At 45.5% G+C, this 22,474-nt stretch overlaps 1 protein-coding gene across 1 annotated transcript; it reads left to right on the top strand.

The window, feature by feature from the left end:
• The first annotated feature begins 1,261 nt into the window (after positions 1-1,261).
• LOC135818951 (sushi, von Willebrand factor type A, EGF and pentraxin domain-containing protein 1-like) lies at positions 1,262-22,186 on the top strand. Its single transcript, XM_065332120.1, has 5 exons — positions 1,262-1,536; positions 14,250-14,414; positions 17,093-17,305; positions 18,594-18,817; positions 21,729-22,186. Exons 1-4 carry the CDS (start codon positions 1,389-1,391, stop codon positions 18,803-18,805), a joined length of 738 nt encoding a protein of 245 aa, XP_065188192.1. The 5' UTR covers positions 1,262-1,388; the 3' UTR covers positions 18,806-18,817; positions 21,729-22,186.
• The last annotated feature ends 288 nt before the right edge of the window (positions 22,187-22,474 follow it).

Genomic DNA, 22,474 nt, shown 5'->3' with positions numbered 1-22,474 from the left:
GAGGAAGAAAGGAAAGAAACTCAATCCGAACTCCAACATCAAAACAATAATAAAGAATTTGCAGCGACAGGCAAAATACATCAACCAATGAAGGGAGTAGTAACAAAGGAAATATCAGTCTTTATCAGTCGTTATTCAAGTCTCTTAGCTATTGAACATGCAAACGCAGCAGAGGTGCATCTACATGTTAAGGATAGTTCTCAGTATTTTAATCGAACCTTGTATAGCCTCCTGTTGCACAATAGCCAGGTCTCCTCCCTGCACAGTCCGAAGGCATTGAGGAGTCTCCCCCACCAAGCCTCCCAGGGCACCGACAACCACAGGGACCACGTCAACCTGGTTGAGGGACCAAATCCTCGAAATCTCCCGCTTCAAATCATAATATTTCGAGCGCTTTTCAGCCATTTTCTTATTGATGTTGTTCTCACCAGGAACGCTGATGTCTATAATGTAGGCGATGCGCTCCTTGTCATCAACAAGGAGCAGATCGGGCCTGTTTGCTGATAGTTTCAGGTCAGTTGGGACCGAATACTCCCAATAGAGGCGATACTGATTACTCTTGACCAATGCCTTGAGCTGGTGGTCGAATCGTGAAGCACCAGTAGGTAGATTTCGTGCTTTACACATTTCGAAGTGCACATACTTTACTATCCGGTTATGTCGTTCAATGTAACTTTATTATTATTATTATTATTATTATTATTATTATTATTATTATTATTATTATTATTATTATTATTATTATTATTATTATTATTATTATTATTATTATTATTATTATTATTATTATTATTATTATTATTATTATTATACTCATAAAAAGGACACACTTCAGGCTCATTACAAACATCTTGAAAGTTTTTGTCTTCACAAGTATACTTTCAAGCCTTCTCATCAGGTGAAATACAGGCAAGGGAAAAGGAACAGGAACAGTGGATTAAATACAGTACAGTCTTACTGTATTTAATCCACTGTTCCTGTTCCTTTTCCCTTGCCTGTATTTCACCTGATGAGAAGGCTTGAAAGTATACTTGTGAAGACAAAAACTTTCAAGATGTTTGTAATGAGCCTGAAGTGTGTCCTTTTTATGAGTATTATCGCATTTTTGTCTCAGAGGAAACTATTATTATTATTATTATTATTAACCTTTGCAGTTGCACCTCCAAATATTGGAATACTCGCGTTAAACAATATTGGTTTGTTAGATGTGAATCACAATTGTTAAATTTGAGCTCTCTGATTTGTTTTGTCTCTTAGAGGTGGAGAAGTTCAATCCAGCTTTCATTGATCGTACGCGCAAAATAGTTAGCTTTTCCCTCCCAGCCGTAAAGCCTGGCCACTCAATACAGTTGGTGGAGATTGAACAACAGGGTTTGGTGGATGTTTCAATGGGAAACAACTCCGAAGAGGCGAATGTCAACAGCAACTATTTGGTTCTAACCCCAGGCTATCATATCTACGGTTTCCAATATGTTCGTGTCAGCAGTGGTCGGAGATCACCTATCGGTGCCAAGTTCTCAGTGGGTACTCCCCCTGGTAAGTACCTACGGAGGACAAAGTGGACAGATGATGCTTTTGCAGCACCGCTCTACTTTCTATTACTGCCTATAAAATAATAACGGGAAGAAAATCTTACGTTTTAATGCGGGAGTTATTTTCGTAATGATAAGCTCTCTTGAGGCTGTAAGGCCATATTTGTGAAGTGTGCGGATTTCCATGAAGATTGCGAGATATTGTCCTATGTTCTCAATAACCTATGAATTTTGGGGTTTAAATTTGCGACTCGTTATAATAACATGTCTTACAGTTTTCAAGCAGCATTTAGAACAATCATTTCTCTCGTAGTTTGAAGTGTTGTGTACTTGCCTAGTTGAGAACGTAGGCCACAGAGCAACAAGCTGTCTTCTAAGTTACCAAAATATCTGTGACGCAATCCGTTTGCCATTGCCAATAGTGCGGCTTACTACGCAAGCTCGTTACTTTGTTGAGCCCGAACAAGAGACTGACAACGGGAACAAGTAGGTTGGTGGAACGACATTAGAAACGGGACAAGAGATCAAGACGAACGAAACGACTACATGGTGATTATTGAAGAGGGAGTTTATTGAAGAGAGCTTATTGAAGAGAGAGTTGAAGAGAGAGCAACGCCGTATAAAGGGCCTGGGTAGCTATGGCAAACATGGACGCCCAAGTAGCTACCAAGGCCAAATGAATAATGCATGAACTAATGAATTGATAATATGGTGGTAAAGACACACCTGGCAATATGGCGGTAAACACACGCCTGCCCACACGCTCTCTAGGCTGCAAAGTTCTGACACAGAGCTCTCCTTCTCACCACCACCACCACCATCAGTTCGCGCCTGGCGCCTGGTCGATGCATAGCTGGCGGTTTCCGGCATAGCAGGCTGGTACATCAAGTAGCGCATGGCACGTAGATGATGACACAGCAACGACATAGCTCGATTGCGACGTACGTTTCGTCCCCGCTGGACTCATCAGGCAATCTTCTTCTTGGATGTCTTCATACGGAGCTTGACTCGCGAGAATGAAGTTGAAGACACCACTGCAGCTGTACTTATGGTTGATAACTTATGTGTTTACCGCCATATTTCCAGGTGTGTATCAACCATACGTACAGCTGCAGTGGTGTCTTCAACTTCATTCTAACTAATGAACTATATGAAATAATATATTGCAATTACTTGTGGGCCTAACAACTGCATTGGCGAGGCATAGGTGTAGGATGTCAGGACCTGTTGCGGGGAGGGGGGTTGACAACTGGCAGGCATGGGAGTGTTTCACTTGATGTTGGTGGCGGGTTCTGGGGCGGGCGGGCTCAGGGGCAGCAGGTGGCAGCATGCCTGTCAGCTGGGCCGGACCAGAAATGTAGTGCAGCTTGAACAGGTAGCACAGTCTCGAGACTTACAGACACACTGATAGGCTTGGGAGCATGGTCCCAGCGCCAGTGCTGCATATGCACCGTTGCTGGATGCGGTCAAGCTTCGCTAGTTTGGACCAGGCTGTGCCTTGCCAGATTAGGGGAGCATATTCCATGGTTGGGAGAATGAAACCTTTGTATACGCTGAGGCAGCCGCTGTGGTCGAGCACTGGGCACACCTTCCTGAAGAAGCCAAGGCGCTGGCTTGCTCTGACTGCAACCTGATGGAGATGGTTGCGGAACATCAGTTTATGGTCGAAGGTCACACCGAGAAGCTTAACATCGGTTTTTTGTCTGACCACAGAACCCCAAAGCTGAGAGAAGAGGGTGGGAAGGGTGTTCATCGCCTGCTCATCGACATTCCTTGGCACTTTAACGGCTCAAACTGGACCTTCTATCTCAATCCCCAAGTTTGAACCTCATCGAGGGAGGCTTGCAGTGAGTTAAAAGTGGCGGGGACACGTGATCGGCACGGATCAAGCAGTACAGTATTGTGTCGTCTGCATACGTTGCTAGCTGGCATTCTTGGGAGACACAGTCAGAGATGTCATTGACATAAATAAGGAAGAGCGTTGGTCCTAAGATGCTGCCTTGCGGCACACCGTCTTGGATTAGGAAGTGGGAGGAGTTCTGACCACCCACAACATTATGGACAACTTATTTTTGATTCGTTGTGACACTGTAAACAGCTATTATTCTAACGAGCCGCAATTATAATGATTTCTTAAAAGTGTCAGGTTTATGTGTTACAAAGATAACGGTTACAAGAATATTTCTTGGTGCTTCCTGCCAAAGTAGATTTATCCATTTCTGTAGAATATTTCCTCTTTCAGATACAGATTTCTCCTGGTCACCTGATTAGATTTAGCACTTGGTTATATATATAGCGTGGAGAGATGATGACATAAGCAACGAACACAGTTCCAAAGCGGAGCCAGGGATTGTATGTGTGCATAATGGGTACGACAGTTAATACGACTAGTGCAGCCGTGGACAGCGCAGCCGCACGGAAAATACGAACTTGCCAAAGTGGCAGGAAAGAGTGTGCAAACACTACAAATCAGATCAATCGATGACTTTATGTTTTCGCTGCCAGAGCTCTCATTTATCTTTGCTTGCTTGTTTGCTAGCTTGTATTGCTGAGGGAACATATGCTGGTTTGTATATGTGGATCGCCATGGTGAATGGGCCACGCGTACTTGCCCGGCCGATATGTGTGAACAATAAAGAGAGAGCTTGGAAGCTCAGGGCCCTACGCTATGCTTTTTTGCCTAGCTCATCATGCATGTTATTAGCACTGATGGAACTTTCTCTTTGGCCCAAACTGCGTTGCGGTCTTATAGTGTTTTTCGTCGACCATGATGGCTTCAATGCCCAACCATACCACAATGACCTGATCAGCTACATAATTGTACTGCAAAATGTTTCCATCTATTCGAATAACATGCATGATGAGCTAGGCAAAAAAGCATAGAGTATGGTCCTGAGCGAAAGAAATAACCTTTCTCTTTGCAGTCGAGGGTAATACGACACCGTCTGCCACCTTGATGACCTAGGTAAAAAAGCATAGGGAGGTCGTAAAATATTTTTTTTCCAGACATAACCTGGTATTCGAACCGACACTATAGCGCTGCATGCATTCCCCCGATACACTTCGCATACATACTCATTCTTCCACGTTGCTTCACGTTATGATCTTGTATTTGACAGTCCTATTTGAATAGTGTGGCCAGCTGTATTTGAGGGGGATAGTGCGAATTCGAATCCCAGGATATGTCTCGTCCCATAGCTATCCAAAAGACATAACTTCAGTAACGTCTCACGCTGGTTAGATTCCACACAGCTCTATTTCCGTGTTTCTTTGTTTTTGTGCCGTCGGCGCTATTTCGTACCTGTCCCGTACCGTACCATCAAAGACTTCTGTCAACAATAGTCAAATAGAGCTATGCAATATATGCCTATAGCAACGGACAGCGCTGGGGACGCGTACTGTAAGAACACCGGTAGCTCTGAGGCCCACGCTGCAGCTACAGGAAACCATAGGGAAGTGCATACTGCAGCAGCGACAGCGAACGAAAAGCACAGCACCGGCCTCTGTGGTAAGGACACAAAGGATGTGGACAGTCCCACGTTGTCCCACCCATGGGTGACGAGGATGACGCTTGGACTCTGGTATCGCATGACAAGCCTCGAAGACCACAAAAGAAAGTCATCTTTGTTGGCAACCTCAAGGCGGGCACAACTGAGGAGCAACTAGCAACTTACTTGCACAGGAGACTTTGCTGCTGCTGCACTCCCTGATTTCCCTTTACACAGTATGGCAATACTGGAGAAACAGCCACTCACTCACAGCTTAATGGTGGAAGGGGGGGGGGGTCATGATCAATGCACAAGATGCTGGATAATTGCTTGCCAAGAACTTTTGGCCAGCCCGCGTGTACTCCAGGCCGTGGAAGTTCGATGCTGACAGAAACAGCAGTGGGGGAGCAGTGGGCGAGCCACATCTGGCGAAGATATTGGAGACAGCATTTAGCATTGCACATCCTCCAATGGCAGTGCTCAAAGCACAGCTGCCGAAGCCCGCTGACCATGGAGAGCCCTTTTTAGGCACACAAAGCCACAATATGGTCAACAATAGCAGCAGCACCGGCGACCCACTCTTTGAGGAGACTAAGACCAACTCCTTCAGGAGACTGAGGCCACTGTGAACAAACTCCTTCAGGAGGCGCGGATGGTGACAGACAACTTGTCTGCTGCACCACCAGCGATAGAAGGTGCATCAACACAACTCGACAACAGCCAGAAGAGAAATAGCTCGCACCTCTCCCCTCCTGACGCTGAAGATGCGATAAGGCCACCACAAATCTATTAGATCATGACTAGTTCACATTCCACTTTGAAAGTACTGTCCCTGAACATCTCCAGCTTCCGCCAGAAGCTGAAGGATTTAAGAGAGCATGTCTGAGAAAACCAGAACATATGTGCAAGTCGATCTCTCAGATTTCGCTCAAATTTTGCAGGTAGGTTTGCTTTGGGGTGTAGATCGACATTCCAATGCCCGCACAAAATCTTTTGAAGGGAACCATGAAATTGGCATACCACGCTCATATGGGGAAGTGCCTTTGCTGTTAGCGTTATGCAGACCTCACTGACTTGTCAGTTTGAGCACTCTGGCAAGGTACGTGTGGCTTTTCAGTCCGACATCAGTGTATATACACACCACCACCCAAGTTCCCGCAACAGTCTAGACGATGTAGGGTGTAACCTGGTATGGACATTTCTGCTGTTGTAATGGTACCATCAGGCCAAGTTTCTGAGACATCTATTACATTGGGCACACTATTAGGGGCCAGTTGCATTAAGAGAGCATGTCTGAGAAAACCAGAACATATGTGCAAGTCGATCTCTCAGATTTCGCTCAAATTTTGCAGGTAGGTTTGCTTTGGGGTGTAGATCGACATTCCAAAGCCCGCACAAAATCTTTTGAAGGGAACCATGAAATTGGCATACCCCTCAATATTGGCCCAATATTGGCACGATTTATGGGTCTACAAACGAGCTACGGCACAGCGTACAAGAACAAGCTACGAACAAAACTCCATCAAGTCTACATTACCTTACCTTAGAAGAGTTCTTGGGGCAGCACCACTTAGCCACGCCAGCATCCCAGAAGACGAGGGCAATCATCCCTTGACGCCACAAATGATCGTCTTGAAAATAGCCAAATTACAAGCGCTGATAAAACTGCGAGCTACGTCCTCAATTAGCAAACACTAAACACCGGCAGATAGTAGAACACCTCTTCTAGCACTGAGGACATGTCCCCCATCATCCTTTTTGGGTTTTCTTGAAATAAACAATTTTGAATTTTTCCACTCGACCATTCTGAAATACGTCCAAACTCATACCTGCGCAGGAAAGCTCGCCCCTCCGCGACGTCTAGTCAGCAATTTCTACTCCAACACCACTCCCAACGCTGCAGAACAAAGTGTATTGTTGACTCTGACAAGGAAAAGCAGCGGTGATCACTTGTCACTCCAAACGACAAGCTTCTCCTTGCGCCACCAACATAATTCGGTGCAACAGTTGATGCAAAAGTGACTGAATTTTTGCGTGTAGTTTTTGGATTTTACTGCAAGAGGAATGAAGAAATCACGTGCATCGTGACGTAGAATAATGCTTTCTGGTGCACGACACAATGCACATGATCACGATCGTTCCCGAGGCGCTATTCGAAACGGACCATGAGGGAGGAGGTAAGATGCATTATATTTCTTGCATGCTCTGCCCAGAACATTCAGAAACTATCGTTATAGCACTAGCAGTATTGCATTGGCAAGAATTCTTTGAGATATTTCCTCTTGCAGTAAGAACAGGGATGCATTTTTTCACACTAACCTCGCTCATCCCGAACATGGTTCAACAGGAACTACGCGTATACGGCTAGTTTACATGCTGATGATCCACGTAGATCTGCAACAGCAAGGAATGACCGTTGGCGTTGTCCATGCCATCAAGGTCGCTGGGAGTTGACCAGCGCGCGGCCTACAGGCTACACTGGTTGCATGGGTATGTGGCGCGCCCACATGGCAGATTCTTACGTCATGAACAACGTGATTTGACCCTACTCGCCCTAGTCTGTGTGCTGCATGTTGAGGGAAAGTCCCGGCTGGAAGGCCTACAACACGACATGCGTGCTCTTGAGCTGGACATCAAGATGCACTTGATCCGATCTTGATCAACGGGTGATCCATGTAAGTGCAGGTGCGCTTGATCAAGGTGACTCGGAACAACTGCTGAACCCACGGCTGTTTTTTTGCGCGATTTTGGCCCATTTAATATGGCGGCCGAGAACGCGTAAAAATTCATGATTTTCGTCCAGGAATTGCTTTAGACAGCTAAGTATTCCACAGACTTCGCCACTTTTCGTCTCCAATCAGCTTGGTTTGCCCTGAGTTTTCGATTTTTCGGCTTTGCCTTTCCCTCAGCTCCGCGTACATGCCGCGCGACCACTGCTTCGATTTGTTTCCTTGTCTATGGAGGACGTTTGTTTTCCTGTCCTGGGACGTTCGTCGTGCAGAATTTGAGCCAACGTTTGTGCCCCAAATAGTATCCCCAGATTTGAGTATCGTTTAGATAATTTGGAATCGGGTAGGTAAGTGTCCGTTCTGGTGCTGTAGAAAATTTCGTTCCGTGACGTGCATCAATTCCGTGTGACTTGCGTTTGCAATATTCCCACACTTTTGGTATTTCCCACACTTACTGGATCGTAACTGCAATTGTGTTACTCTCCAGTTGTTGTGAGGACGTAGAGTGATCATGGATGAGCATAAATCGCTGCTGCAAGAAGTCTGCCGAGTCGGTGGCAGAAAGTTTTCCTGTTTCAAGCAGTCTACTAGATATAGTGTGGAAAAATATAGTGATCTGCTGAAATCTGTACATGGCATTGATATCTCGAAAGATTGCCCAGACATCCACCCACCATACATCTGTATTCTGTGCGAGCGAGCCCTAAAGAGAGCCATTAGAAAGGCAGAACATTGTGGAGGTGGCTGTGGACCTGTCACCAAATGGGAGCCACACCATCGCACAAACTGCTCTGTGTGTGCAAGCCAGAAAAAAAGGGGCGCAAGCGCGCACCATGCAAAACCAAAAACAGCATTGCGAGGTGCCGCACTCCTGACAGCACCCAGCCACCAGAGCGATGATGGATCACCTGCACACGCAGCCGGCAGCAGTGTAAGTGGTCTAGATATCAGTGCAGAATGCATACAATCAAGAGCAGCGCGACAACATCGTGCAATACTGCCGCTTGACAGGGACAGATTTTTGGACAGAAATGCGGTGCAAGTTTGCATCATTTGTCAGAATGCCGCAGACGGTATCCTGGAAACAGCATGCTGCAATGAGCTGAGTTGTGCAGAGTGCATAAGCGAATGGCTCAGCACGAATAACACATGCAAGTCTTGCAGCGCTGACATGGCTGCATCATCGATGCGCACGCCCAGCATTAGTCTAGCCAGGGTTGTCAGCAGCCAGTCCATACACTGCGACTTCCACGAGCCATCGCTACGTGGATGTCCTGAAGTCGTGCCGCTGCATGACTTGCAACGTCATGTCAACATGTGCCCGTTCAATCCCGCAGAGACGCCATCATGTAGCACAGCACGTAGCCCGCCGCCGAGCACGACACCTATCCGCTCAGTGCGCCCATCGTCAACAGTGGCTGAGGTTCTAAGTGCTTCTCCGTCGAAGTTGAAGGGCAATGTGGCAACCAACCTCACTGCACGTCTGGTCACGGCTAGGGCAGAGGGTGGCAGGCTGGAGGTGAAAACTGGCGAGGGAGGCAGGGGCAAACCGCAAGTTTACCAGCTAACACCAGAATGCAGTGTACCGTCAACCGATGCGTCTGCCTCAACACTCAAACGCCGCGCTGCTGAGCTGACCCGAATTGCTGAGTCCGTTTGTGGTGGATCGGATGGAGCTCGAGTGCAAATGATTGCTGGGCTGAAGCGGCTCTCATCAGCTGCACAGGAGGAGCTCTTGCAGGAAGCTGGCTTGAAGTGTAGTTCACCTTCGCCTGGCACCGCGCTGGCCATCAAGGCAGACCTCCGACTGCCATGGAGCCAATTGAGGAAGCTGCGGCAGTGGCTCAAGGTCTTCGGAGTAAAGTTGGAGTCTGAGCGTTCTATACGAGAGTTCATCGCGAAGACGCTGCCCAGCTACACCGCTACAGAGCTGCCGATGTCGAAGCGGAATGGCGATGTCTCCATGGCTGCCACTGTATTTTTTCCGGACCTTGTCGCTGTTGTCATGCACTTCCTCGACATCCTCAATGAGAGTGACAGCTTGACATGGCATTCAGGCACGATTCCACAGTCCGAAGTATGGCTCAAGATTGGCGGTGATCACGGAGGAGGCAACTTTAAGTTAAGTTTGCAGATCGCCAACGTACTAGCACCGAACGCAACGCACAACACCATTCCACTGTGCATATTCGAGGAGAAAGACACTCCGGCCAATTTGAAGACTGCTCTTGGACAGTATGCTCCACAGATTGAGCATTTGCAAAGCACGGTATGGAACGGCAGGCAGCTGAGAGTGTACATGTTCGGCGACTACGAATTTCAGACTATGAACTACGGGCTGTCAGGTTCTGGCGGACTGCGTCCATGCTTGCACTGTTTGTGTCCGAAGAAGGAGATGGCCAATCCAAATGATGATAGAACAGATGCGCATAGACAGGCACGCACACTGACTACATTGGCTGATGATTACGGCAGATTTTCTGAAGCTGGCTCGCAGATATCACAGGCAAAGCACTATAACAATGTCATTCGTCCGTGCATATTGCCAGTGCCCGTTGAAAATGCAATCATCCCGGTGCTGCATCTCGACTTGGGCATCTACACATGGATGTTTGAAGCCCTTCTGAAGGACCTGCAGGAACTGGACTCGAAGCTTGCTTCGAAATGCAATGCTGACACCAACGATGCTGGTACGTTCACGAAGTTGTGTGCCCTCCACGAGAAACTCCGCTGCGCACAGTTGCAACTTGACCAAGCCGTCAACGAACAGCAAATGGTCCAACAACAGATGCAATTTGTAGCTCTCCACATCCAGAACCAAGTGGAACAGGCGTTACTGGCATTGGTGACTACTCTACAGCAAACATGTCAGGCAGCAGTTACGAAGACCCAGCAACACACCAAGCTATGCCGCAGTAAGGACTTCAGTGGCCCATGCGTAGCCTCTGTGGAGCCTGTTCTCCAACACCACAAGATTGAACGTCAAGTGTACCACGGTGGTGCTTTCATCGGCAATCACGTCCACCAAGCCTTGAAGCCCACCGTGGTCGCTGCCATCAGCCATGCTCACGTACCAGTCATCACGTCCAGGTGTCCAGTCCTGGCGGAGGAGGCCCAAACAATAGCATCTTTACACGAGAATCTGATGAACAGCTACACTTCTTGTCGAGCTATCTTCAGTCACAGCCAGGCAGTTTCAGCAGACGAGATGGATAAGCTGGAGTCTGAAGTTCGGCGCTTCTTGAGTATGTGCAGACGACACGTTGTGGCACGGCGACTTGGAAACATCACGCCGAAACTTCACCTGTTAGAGAATCATACGGTGCCGCTCATCAGGAAACTTGGCGTTGGTCTGGGCCTGCTCGCGGAGCAAGGGGCAGAGAGCTTGCACGCCAGTCTCAACACCCTCAACACCATCTATAAAAACATACCAGGAGACCTCGCCAGGCTGAAAGTTGTCGCCGAGCAGCATCTGCTAACAACCACCAAAGAAGCCAGTACGCTGGCTCCTCGTCCACAGAAGAGGAAAGCCGAGGACCAAGGTCCAGTCTCCTCGTAAACAGGTAAGAAGACAGCGTGGTGACAGCAATGTCTGTCTTCGTGTTTTGTATTTCCAACGCTCCAAAAAAAAACATTTGGAGCACCAGATCATGCTCCTCTTTCAAATTTTCAAACGATCTTCAACTGTTTGCGTTTTTTGTGTCGAATCATACTGAAAACCAACTTGGTTTTGTTACTATTCACAAGAATTTACCGATTCGCATCGAGTTTCCAAAACTTCTCTAAAACCCGGTGGAACGACGCCATATTGTAATCTGGTCAGCCGCGGACAGCCGTGAACCGTGATCTACGAGACCTGGCATTCTTGTGTCACGAAGCACGTGATTTCATCATTCCTCTTGCAGTAAAATCCAAAAACTACACGCAAAAATTCAGTCACTTTTGCATCAACTGTTGCACCGAATTATGTTGGTGGCGCAAGGAGAAGCTTGTCGTTTGGAGTGACAAGTGATCACCGCTGCTTTTCCTTGTCAGAGTCAACAATACACTTTGTTCTGCAGCGTTGGGAGTGGTGTTGGAGTAGAAATTGCTGACTAGACGTCGCGGAGGGGCGAGCTTTCCTGCGCAGGTATGAGTTTGGACGTATTTCAGAATGGTCGAGTGGAAAAATTCAAAATTGTTTATTTCAAGAAAACCCAAAAAGGATGATGGGGGACATGTCCTCAGTGCTAGAAGAGGTGTTCTACTATCTGCCGGTGTTTAGTGTTTGCTAATTGAGGACGTAGCTCGCAGTTTTATCAGCGCTTGTAATTTGGCTATTTTCAAGACGATCATTTGTGGCGTCAAGGGATGATTGCCCTCGTCTTCTGGGATGCTGGCGTGGCTAAGTGGTGCTGCCCCAAGAACTCTTCTAAGGTAAGGTAATGTAGACTTGATGGAGTTTTGTTCGTAGCTTGTTCTTGTACGCTGTGCCGTAGCTCGTTTGTAGACCCATAAATCGTGCCAATATTGGGCCAATATTGAGGGGTATGCCAATTTCATGGTTCCCTTCAAAAGATTTTGTGCGGGCTTTGGAATGTCGATCTACACCCCAAAGCAAACCTACCTGCAAAATTTGAGCGAAATCTGAGAGATCGACTTGCACATATGTTCTGGTTTTCTCAGACATGCTCTCTTAATGCAACTGGCCCCTAATAGTGTGCCCAATGTAATAGATGTCTCAGAAACTTGGCCTGATGGTACCATTACAACAGCAGAAATGTCCATACCAGGTTACACCCTACATCGTCTAGACTGTTGCGGGAACTTGGGTGGTGGTGTGTATATACACTGATGTCGGACTGAAAAGCCACACGTACCTTGCCAGAGTGCTCAAACTGACAAGTCAGTGAGGTCTGCATAACGCTAACAGCAAAGGCACTTCCCCATATGAGCGTGCTTATCGATTGAAATTATGGCCCTAGACGATACCAATATTGCGTATTTATGCAGCCGATAATTTAATGTTCTTGTCAACTGTCCATGTTCATTGTTGTTGTCTTCAGACATGTAGTTCAATAAGCAGCTATGCAATGGACATTGTTCAGTTGCGGTCTGCTTTCTCGTCCTCTAGCTGTGATCGAGGCCATTGCGGTCATACTGACTGTTCTCCGTGTTGACCTTAGCTCTTGGTAATATCGCTATCCATGTATGCGCTCAGCTTGGTTGCACCTCGATGCCTCATGTGATAATGAATTTGGTCGCCAAGCTCCGATTTAGGTTCTGCTCGAGTCAGTTTTGCTGAGTCAGCTTTGCACCGTGTAGCTTTTTTGGTTGTGTTCTTGTGCGTGCGGCATCAGGTTTTTGCGGTACCTTTTGTTTGGCTGCGCTGTAATGCATTGAGAAAGTTTTCTTTAGTAGTACTTGGAACAAAAAGAGTCGGTGCTACTCAGTCTTGAAGAATAACAACAGTCTTGTGAACAATGATACAGTCTTCTGCGCCAGTGTGTGTGCGCGACAGAACAGACATTTTGTCATTCATGGCCCTGATGATGGGCCAGGGCCGAAAATTTGGTGTAATGTAAATCTTAATTTTAATTCCCGTAGCTATGCAGAAGACGTTACTTCAGTAACGTCTGGCGCTAGTCAGGGTCCACACAGCTTTAATTTGGTATTCGTTTGTGTGTTTGTGTCACGCCTGGCGCTATCCGTATCTGACTGCAAAAAAGCATAGGATGTTATAAATTTTTCAATTCTCCTATTTTTTTTTCAGGCATATCCTGGGATTCGAACCCGCACTATCGCCCTACATGCATTCCCCCATACACTTCGCGTTCATACTCATTCTTCCAAGTTGCTTCACGTTATTATCTTGCGTTTGAAAGCCCTATTTGAATATTGCGGGCAGCTGTATGTGGCCAGCTGTGTTTGATGGTACGGTACGGTACGGGAGACGGTGTCGTATAACCCTCGATCGTACCTGTCCCGTACCTATCCCCTACCGTACCGTGCCATCAAAGACGGCTGGCCACAATGCATATTCAAATAGGGCTTTCAAATGCAAGATCACAATGTGAAACAACTTGGAAGAATGGGTATGAATGCGAAGTGTATGGGGGAATGCATGTAGGGCGATAGTGCGGGTTCGAATCCCAGGATATGCCTGAAAAAATGATAGAATTGAAAAATTTATAACATCCTATGATTTTTTTGCCGGTAGATACGGATAGCGCCAGGCGTGACACAAACAAACAAATGTATGCGAAGTGTATCGGGGATGCATGCAGGGCGCGCGATAGTGCAGGTTCGAATCCCAGGTTATGTCTTTAAAAAAAGGATTTTTTAAAAGAATTTATAACATCCCTATGCTGTTTTTTGTCTAGGTCATCAAGGCCCAATAAAGCATAGCGTAGGGCCCTGAGCTTCCAAGCTCTCTCGTTTTAATCGCACTGAAGAGAACGTTTTGGAGTTGAGAAGTGAAGTTTCCTTAATGTTTCTTCTTGCTCCTTTATTTGCCTCAGAGGGGAAGTGTGGTGTCATCCCAACTATCAGTCACGGGGAATATCAAGTAGTCGATGCAGGTGTTGGAAACGTAGCTACTTATCACTGTAGCCCAGGCTATCACATGATGGGATCTGGTCTGGTGATCTGCCAAGAAAATGGACAATGGTCTGAAGCCCCTTCTTGTGAGTGTAATAAGGAATATTTCTGATAGAAGAAGGGGGAGGGGTCCAACTGTCAACCACTCTATTCATTTGCTATTCACGATCTTGGCATAACTCTATTGTTGATGTAACATTAAGAATAACCTGCCCGCCTGTGTGAATTCAGTACCAATGAATGCTCTACAGCTTAGGCCTGTGGAACCAGATCACGGACGGTCAGCCATGGAAACGTCTCCACCCCCAGTGTAAATAGTCCAAATAGTTCAAGTAGTGAAGTGAGCCCTACACGTTTGTTGGCTTCTTGACTCTACAGAGAAGAGCAAGGCAATGATTATGGCTTAGTAGTAGCACTCCAAAGACCGAACATTAGCAATCGAAAATGTCCACCGTGCACGTGCTTTGTTCCATGTCGCCTACTCTCTGCAACAAGAAAACTGTGTACATACATGTCCCTGCATTCAAACCCAAATAGCTAAACCCGTTGTTAGACTGAAAGTTGTATACATAGATGTCCCTGCATTCAAACCCAAATAGCTAAACCCGTTGTTAGACTGAAAGTTGTGCATGTAGTCATAGGAAAGGAAGGTAGTTAGTTCAGAGTGCTACTACAGTCCATTTCAAAACTATAGACGCGTACCTAGGCAAAAACCGTTATGCCAGCATCTATACCACATATCCTGCTGCCTACAAACATGCCCATGTCTGCCCTGTTTACAAATCTGGTGATAAGACCTCAGCCACCAACTACAGGCCAATCTCACTGTTGCCTATCGCGGCCAAGATCCTAGAGAAGGTTGTCCACAAGCAAGTCACTTCGTATTTCACCCAGAATCCAGACCTGTCAGCCATACCAGCTGAACAATTTGCGTACCGCTCACACCATAGCTGTGAGGATGCCCTGACACTTTGCATAGACAGATGGAACAGAGCACTTGACAACGGTGACCAATGCGGAGTAGTCTTTGCGGATATGAGCAAGGCGTTTGACCGTGTGCAGCACACAGGTCTGCTGGGAGAGCTAGCCACCACTGGCTTAGGCGGCACTGTCCTCAAGTGGTTCTCAGACTATCTCACGAACCGCAGCCAGCAGGTTACTGTCAATGGTGAGAAGGGTGACACCAAACCCTGTACAAGAGGGGTCCCCCAGGGGTCTGTTCTTGGGCCTTTGCTTTTCTGCGTCTACATTCGCCGGGTACCCGATATATTTCACCAGAGTGTCGTGCAGCTGTACGCTGATGATATTGCGTTCTACGTATTCGGCTCTGATGTGGCTACAATTATGCTACGCTTGCAGGATAGTATGCGGTTGCTAGAGCAATACCTTGATGAGAAAGGCCTTCTGCTCAACCCCACTAAAACACAGTTCATGTTGATACGGCGTCCTGCCCTGCCTGCACTGAGCCCAGCCCTGTACCTGACCTGTAAAGGTATTGTCATTTCCCCTGTCTCTACTGTGAAATACCTCGGTATACTAATCGATGAGCATCTAACGTTCCGCCCACAAGTAGAAAAGGTGTGTTCAGTGGTGTTCGCTAAACTAGCCTGTTTTGCTCATGGCCGTCGCAATTTATCAGCTACAGCTCGGAGAACTTTCTTCTTGTCAATTATACAGTCTACTCTAGAATATGCAAGTAATGCGTATGTGCACTGTTTGAAAACTACCCTATATAACAGGCTTGTAACGGTCAGCCATATTGCGATGAAGAAGGCATTTGGTTTAGATAGAATGACCCCAACTGCATTAGTTTTACAACGGTGTCATCTGTATTCGTTTGAGCAACGAGTTAATTTGAAACTATACGTTTTGGTCTATCGCTGCTTGTCATCAATTACTAGCCCCCTCCTTCAGTCACTGTTTCTCCTGCGTTCAGTTGGCCCGCACACAAATGCTCGTACTCGTGGCCAGGATACAGCTGCCTTAGTATTACCTACTGTACATATTGGGTATGGACTGCGCTCAGTTTCTTTTCTGGCGGCAGGTCGGTGGAACACTCTTCCTCCAAACTGTCGTCAGGCACAATCTGCTGGTACTTTTGCTCACCTCACAAAGATTCACCTAGGGTTCCCTGTAACAAGGCCATGCCTGTTGGGACTCCCCTAGTCAAATAATAAATACTACTACTACTACTACTACATAAAATCTGTGATCACTTTGTGCATAATTTTTTCCAAATTGGGCGTCTGTTATCCAATCCTTTAGAAACTATATGAGAGTAATTGTGGAGCGATCCTGAGCAATATTCCGAAAACTATTCTCAAAAAGTTCCAGCCAAATTTGAAATATTTCAAAAACCCTACGCGTCTATAGTTTTGAAATGCACTGTAGTCATGGTGTTTGTAGGACTTTGACTGCGTACTGGGGATTTGACTGCCTATAGATGAGTCAGTGCACACGATTCGACTGTTTACAGGTTTTAGATTGCATAGTGGCCTCCCGACTGTCTATAGTGAGACGCCTGCCAGCTGTGTCCAAAATATAAACTTCTTTTCCTCACGTTTTCTCTTTTTTATTCTCTAAACTTGTGAATATCTGTCATTATTTGATACTTTGGAGCTCCAAGGAAACTAGTTTGTGCGTGAAATGTGTAGATACAGTGATGGTGACAATCAATCGTTTGATTTTTCTTTTGACATTTACCTCTGCCACTCCCTAAATCAGTCAATATTTCATACTAATCTGTCATCTTTGAAATGCACAGGTGGTGCCTTTTGCCAACCATCGCATACCCCTAATGGTCGTATTGAACAGCTATTTCCTCCCCCTAATGGTCCTCCTGTCAGTGCTTTTCCTCTTGCCGAAGTTGATCCAAAGTGTGATGAAGGTTATTATAGTATGGGAAGAGCAACTTGCTCGGGAGATGGGGGAGAATGGGAGTATGAAACACCATTGTGTGAGACCCCGAAAAATGCCCGTAAGTACATTCATAATCTCCTAATAGTATTACATCAATCTTCGGACAGTTAGCTGCTTGTACCTATTAAGTCTCATCAGAGGATTAAGGACTTTCCTTTATGATCTCAGCCAAGGCTAGTAAGCAGATGAGCTGTAAGGTGAAAAGTCAGGTTGCTCTGACTGCCACAGATATCGTAATCATTTTATGATGGAAGACAGCGTTGCAACACACAATCTGGGCATGAGGTGGGCATTTGTCGGGTTTTGCATCACCTTGAATTACTAGTATAATAGCTGTGCTTGACTTACTCTTGTATCACATACCGGTATCACGATTTTAAAGTTAATTTCAACTTCTTTAGATGTGTCTTTCCCCGGCTACATGTACATGTAATAATCTAGATGTAAACACTTGTTATTATTATTATTTGAGAGATTCCCCAAAGGCCGAAGCCTAAATCAAGGGGGTCTCCAAGAATAAATAGACATGTACAATAAGTGTACAATAGGGTGCAATTTTTAAAAAGAAGAAAATATTAAGACAAGAATATTAATGTGAAGAGGTTAATTGGGAAGTCTGAGTAGAAGCAAGCGAAAAGGGTACTGGTAAAGAAGGGGGGTAATCAGGAAGTCAGAAAACCTCGAGGATGGAATCTTTACCTGTGGAAATGGGACTTAACGTGCCGGCAAAATACACCACTGGTTTCAGATATCCTAATCTCGGTAGGCGGGGAGTTCCACGTGGAGATCATGGAATGTAGTAGAGTGGAGCGGAAACAGGGACCAGTGTGACTGGGCAGGAGGTAAAAGTCAGGACGTCGTGCACTCTTGGATAGAACCATGTTGAAATTATTCAGGATTTCCGGGTATTGGCGGGTGAAAGGGTAAAACAGTTTGAGGCAATGTATATGCCGCCGCCACGCAAGACTTTCCCATTCAGCAGCTTACATTCAAAAACATGAAAACGAGTGATACGTTAATGAAGTTGATATGTGTGCATTGCCTGAGGATTGTGACTATGTGAAACTAGGAGTTGCAACACAGCTTCCCCTACCTCTCTTGATTGTGTGCGTATGAGAAGTGCAAGTGCAAGGTTTTTACCATCCTACACACATTTTTGCACTTGCCCTTGTTATTATAATCATAATTTGAGCACTTTAACTCTCCATACTATTTTTGGGCGTTTAGTCCCTTCAGTCGGGGAATGGAGGTCGGTACAAGTGGAGAGAATACTCTAAAGGGGAGGAGTTAGAAAGTTCTAAGGAAGCTGTTCTATTCTACGATATTTTCCCTTCTCAATGCTTTAGGAGCGAAGTGGAGAAAGCTGGCGGAAGCGAGGAAACAGGCAGCAATGAACCGGGCAGGAAGTGGAAATGGAGGATCTGACGAGGGCGACAGGAAGGAATTGTTTGAGGAGGGTCCTGTCAGTGAATCATCCCAATCTGTGGAGAGCCTCGCCGGCAAAACATCCCAATCGTCTAGGAATGTGACCGAAGAATCAACAGTTATGCAAGTCTAACTTCAGAAGAGGGTAAGAGATTCACTGCCAGAGTTCAGGACCTTGAAGGGTGTACCGGTGTATTAAATTATGAGATCAATTTTATTGCTGGCAATTGGGAAGTCAGGCATACAGTTGGACCATGTTCTGTTTCAAGAGCACATAAAATTTCATTTTTTCACACCATTCAAATAGCAGTTACACTGTGATGTTCAGCCTTTTCTCTTCATTGTGATCCTAATATTGTAGTTTCCCCATGGCTGGTTCAAATTTGAATAGGATGTACAATATTCTCGCCTATTAATTCCCTAGTATAAAAATTGAAAAGGCATTTTCAATGTTTGTGTGACTATAAGAGATGATAAATTGGCTAAAGTGGAGCCCCAGGATGGGGGAGAATGTATAAACAGACAACTAAATAGTCTTCAAGAACACAGCGGCAGAAGAAGGATCCATATGTACAAGCATGTTTACGTACAGAACTCTACATGTATTTTAGCAATAAATTAAGTGCACGACAACACCAACATAACACAACTTCAGGTTTAGAAGCTGTGAACAGCTTGGTTATTTGCTGTTTCGAAGTACAATTCTGTGAAACACTGCTCTACACTGAGCTATTTGGCCACATTCATATTCCCCATTCACTATGGCATTGTTAGTGTTGATTGGGGGAGTGTTCCAAACGATTCACGTTTTGTCCATTGCTTATACATGTACATTTGTTTGTTTGTTTGTATACTTTATTTGAATTCGCAAATCTTAACGAGCACAAATGCTCAATGACAAGGCAGCGAATATGTTATTATGTTACAGGGAAGGAGGGTTGGGGAGAAAATAAGGAGAAAAAAGAGAGAATGGTAGATATCTCAATCAAGAGCGAAGCGCTATCAAACTACAGGTCTGCTCTCGACATAACAACTCTCATTTGTACATTAACCTCGCTAGTACATAAAAAAGTCAAATCCCGCGCCGAAACAGCAGCACTCCCATACAAATTTCGTTCTACACAACATAATCCTACCTAACATAAACCTCGACAAAACACACACTACGACGCGGTCCCTGACGTGTGCACTCTCGATACAACATAAATTCACGTGCACGGTACGATCAAGCGGTAGCTGTAGCTAGCCAGTTTAGGCCAGTTTAGTCCTACATAACGTAAACCTCGGCATAGCGCACGCTACGGCGTGGTCCCTGATGTGCACACTCTCGATACAATGTAGATTCACGTGCGCGGTACAATCAAGCTGTAGCCGTAGCTAGCCAGTGTAGTCCTATTGTGAATATATTCTGCGGCATTGATGTTATCTGATGTCGATGGTGGTACAGTGTGTATATGTTTGCACGGGGTACGGTTGAATCCTCCTTGTAATACCCTTCATTTTGAGGTACATGTACATCTTGTATTTTACACATGGTTTTCTACATAACATAACCCTCGAAATAGCATAACTTTTGCATGGTCCCAGAGATTACGTTATATGGAGAGTAGACCTGTACAAATAAGCCAGCAAACGACAGTTCTGTAACCCGCCTAATAAACTAAGTACCTTTTTCAGGCGTGCAATGGACTGTCATTAAAACAAAACAGAAATATAATAATTTGACTTTACCTTTCGAGTGTAGGTGAGATATCTGCAAACAAAGTATATCCTTTCCGTCAAAACAATGCATACGTCATGGATTGGGACTCCCCGCGTGCTATTTTGTACGTGAAGTGTGTGGGTTACAGCGAGGGCTGCGTCCCACCAGGTGGCGTACCCAGGGGGGGGGGGGGGGGTGTCTGCCTGGATGATAGCTAAAACAAAGCATCGCTGGCCTGAAACAAAGATCCTAGATTCGATTCCTGGGGTGTTAGTCAATTTTTCTTCAGAATTTTTCTGTATACATCGTTTAACATCTGTTTCTGTTTAGGGTTGGGTCACATATCGCCAGTATACGCCGGGAGTCACCGGCGGTGGGGCTCTTGCAACCTCTCCCAGCGCATTGCGATTTTGTGAACAAGTGCAGTTGTAACAAAATCATACTGTAAATAATCGCAAGAGACCGCCAGCAAAGTCAAAGTTGGGCAGTACCCGACTCTTGCGATCTGCCCCGGCACCGATCTTTTACAATTTTGACCAAAAGTGTTTTATCCCAAAGTAAGATAGAAATATTTACGACACCTCTCCAGACGTTTCGTTGTTCTGATCATCATCGTCATTGGAGAAAGAAGTTGTTTGTGAACTGTTCGCTCTGTGATCGCCTGTGTCGGGAGCCAGACTTTGTCAAACTTTCAAAACAATACTCCTAAATAGAAGCTAGAGAGGAGGTCCGTTCGCCAGTCCTGTAGTCGCTTCAAGGTGGCAAATCAGTCAGCATACCAACCCGTCCTTCTCGGATGATCTGCTTGACTGTTGTGCCACTTGTATTTTTCTATCTGTTTTAATTATATTTGTCTCATAAGTGGCGATACATTGGCAAGTTATTGTGACTTCATCAACAATTTCAAGCAAAATTTCGACAGCATCGCTTACTTGACTGCAATACAATGCGTAGAAGTAGTTTCATGATCTCCAGTAAAAGGTAGCACCGACTGGCTATCAACGAGAGACCTTGAACTACTGAAGAAACAACTAATTGAAGCTTCAATTGGCAAACCTGTCATAGCAATTGGCTACATTCTGTACTACATGTACTTTGTAGTAGATTTGGTTCTCGAAGCGTATGCACCATGGGTCGGGAGCTGGCTCACCGCCGATATATTGCGATGAGTTGTGGCGCCGATTTTGATTATGTAAACCAACCCTTACATCTTTCCCGCAAACGAATGAATATGTTACAAATCTCATTGGTTCTACTCGGTTGTGACATTTCCAACTGGCAGGACATTTCTTCAGTTTCTATTGGGTTTTACGTTGATTCTAGTCCTGTCCTCTAAATTTCTGTTTTACTTCAGATGAAACTCTGCTTTGCTAATCCGATGGAATTTGTATGAATTTCAACCAAACGTGTGCATGCACACATGAATGGTAACAGGATAATGCTTGCAGTCTGCATGGAGTGCACCTGTCAAAGGTGTGCTAGTGTCTTGCCACAATATCAGCAACTGTTACACAACTCATCATTTCCTCAAACCTGCGTTTCCAATTGTTGTCACTTCCCCAATGTTATTGAAATCAAGTTTTTATTCTTTTTCCATTTTCCTTACATTTTCAAAGTATCTTTTCATTTACCGGTGTGCGTCTGTCTACAACTCGTCTTTGATCAAATTGCTGACGCAAAAGTGAAGATACACAACTTCGCTCGTGCTGAAGATTTGGGTTTGAATACTAAGAAGATGCAAAAAAGTCTAAATGTTATCAATACATGTTGACTTTTCTGCATTCCCTTAGTCCCTCTCATCTGAGTTTTTATGCCCCCCCCCTGCCCGTAATGAGTACATGTAAAAGAAAATGTATTGGATAAATTCTTAAAAAATTATTTTTTTGCTCACTTTCTGCATTGAATTGATATTGATTGAAAAAGTTTGCAGTATACTGTTTGTGATGTGAACGTTTACGATCAAATCCAAGTGCGCACGATGGTGTGGGTGCATGTGTTGGTATGGTTGTTTGCGATTTCGTGGAGTGCAAACTAGTGTCATGTGTGATTGCAAGTCCTGTTTGCTGAATTAGGAGAAAAAGCCATGCATAGGGATCTGGA

The sequence above is a fragment of the Sycon ciliatum genome, chromosome 6 (genome assembly GCF_964019385.1).
Source record: "Sycon ciliatum chromosome 6, ocSycCili1.1, whole genome shotgun sequence".
In the NCBI taxonomy this organism is placed as follows: Eukaryota; Metazoa; Porifera; class Calcarea; order Leucosolenida; family Sycettidae; genus Sycon; species Sycon ciliatum.
This window is presented reverse-complemented; position numbering and strand designations above follow the sequence as displayed.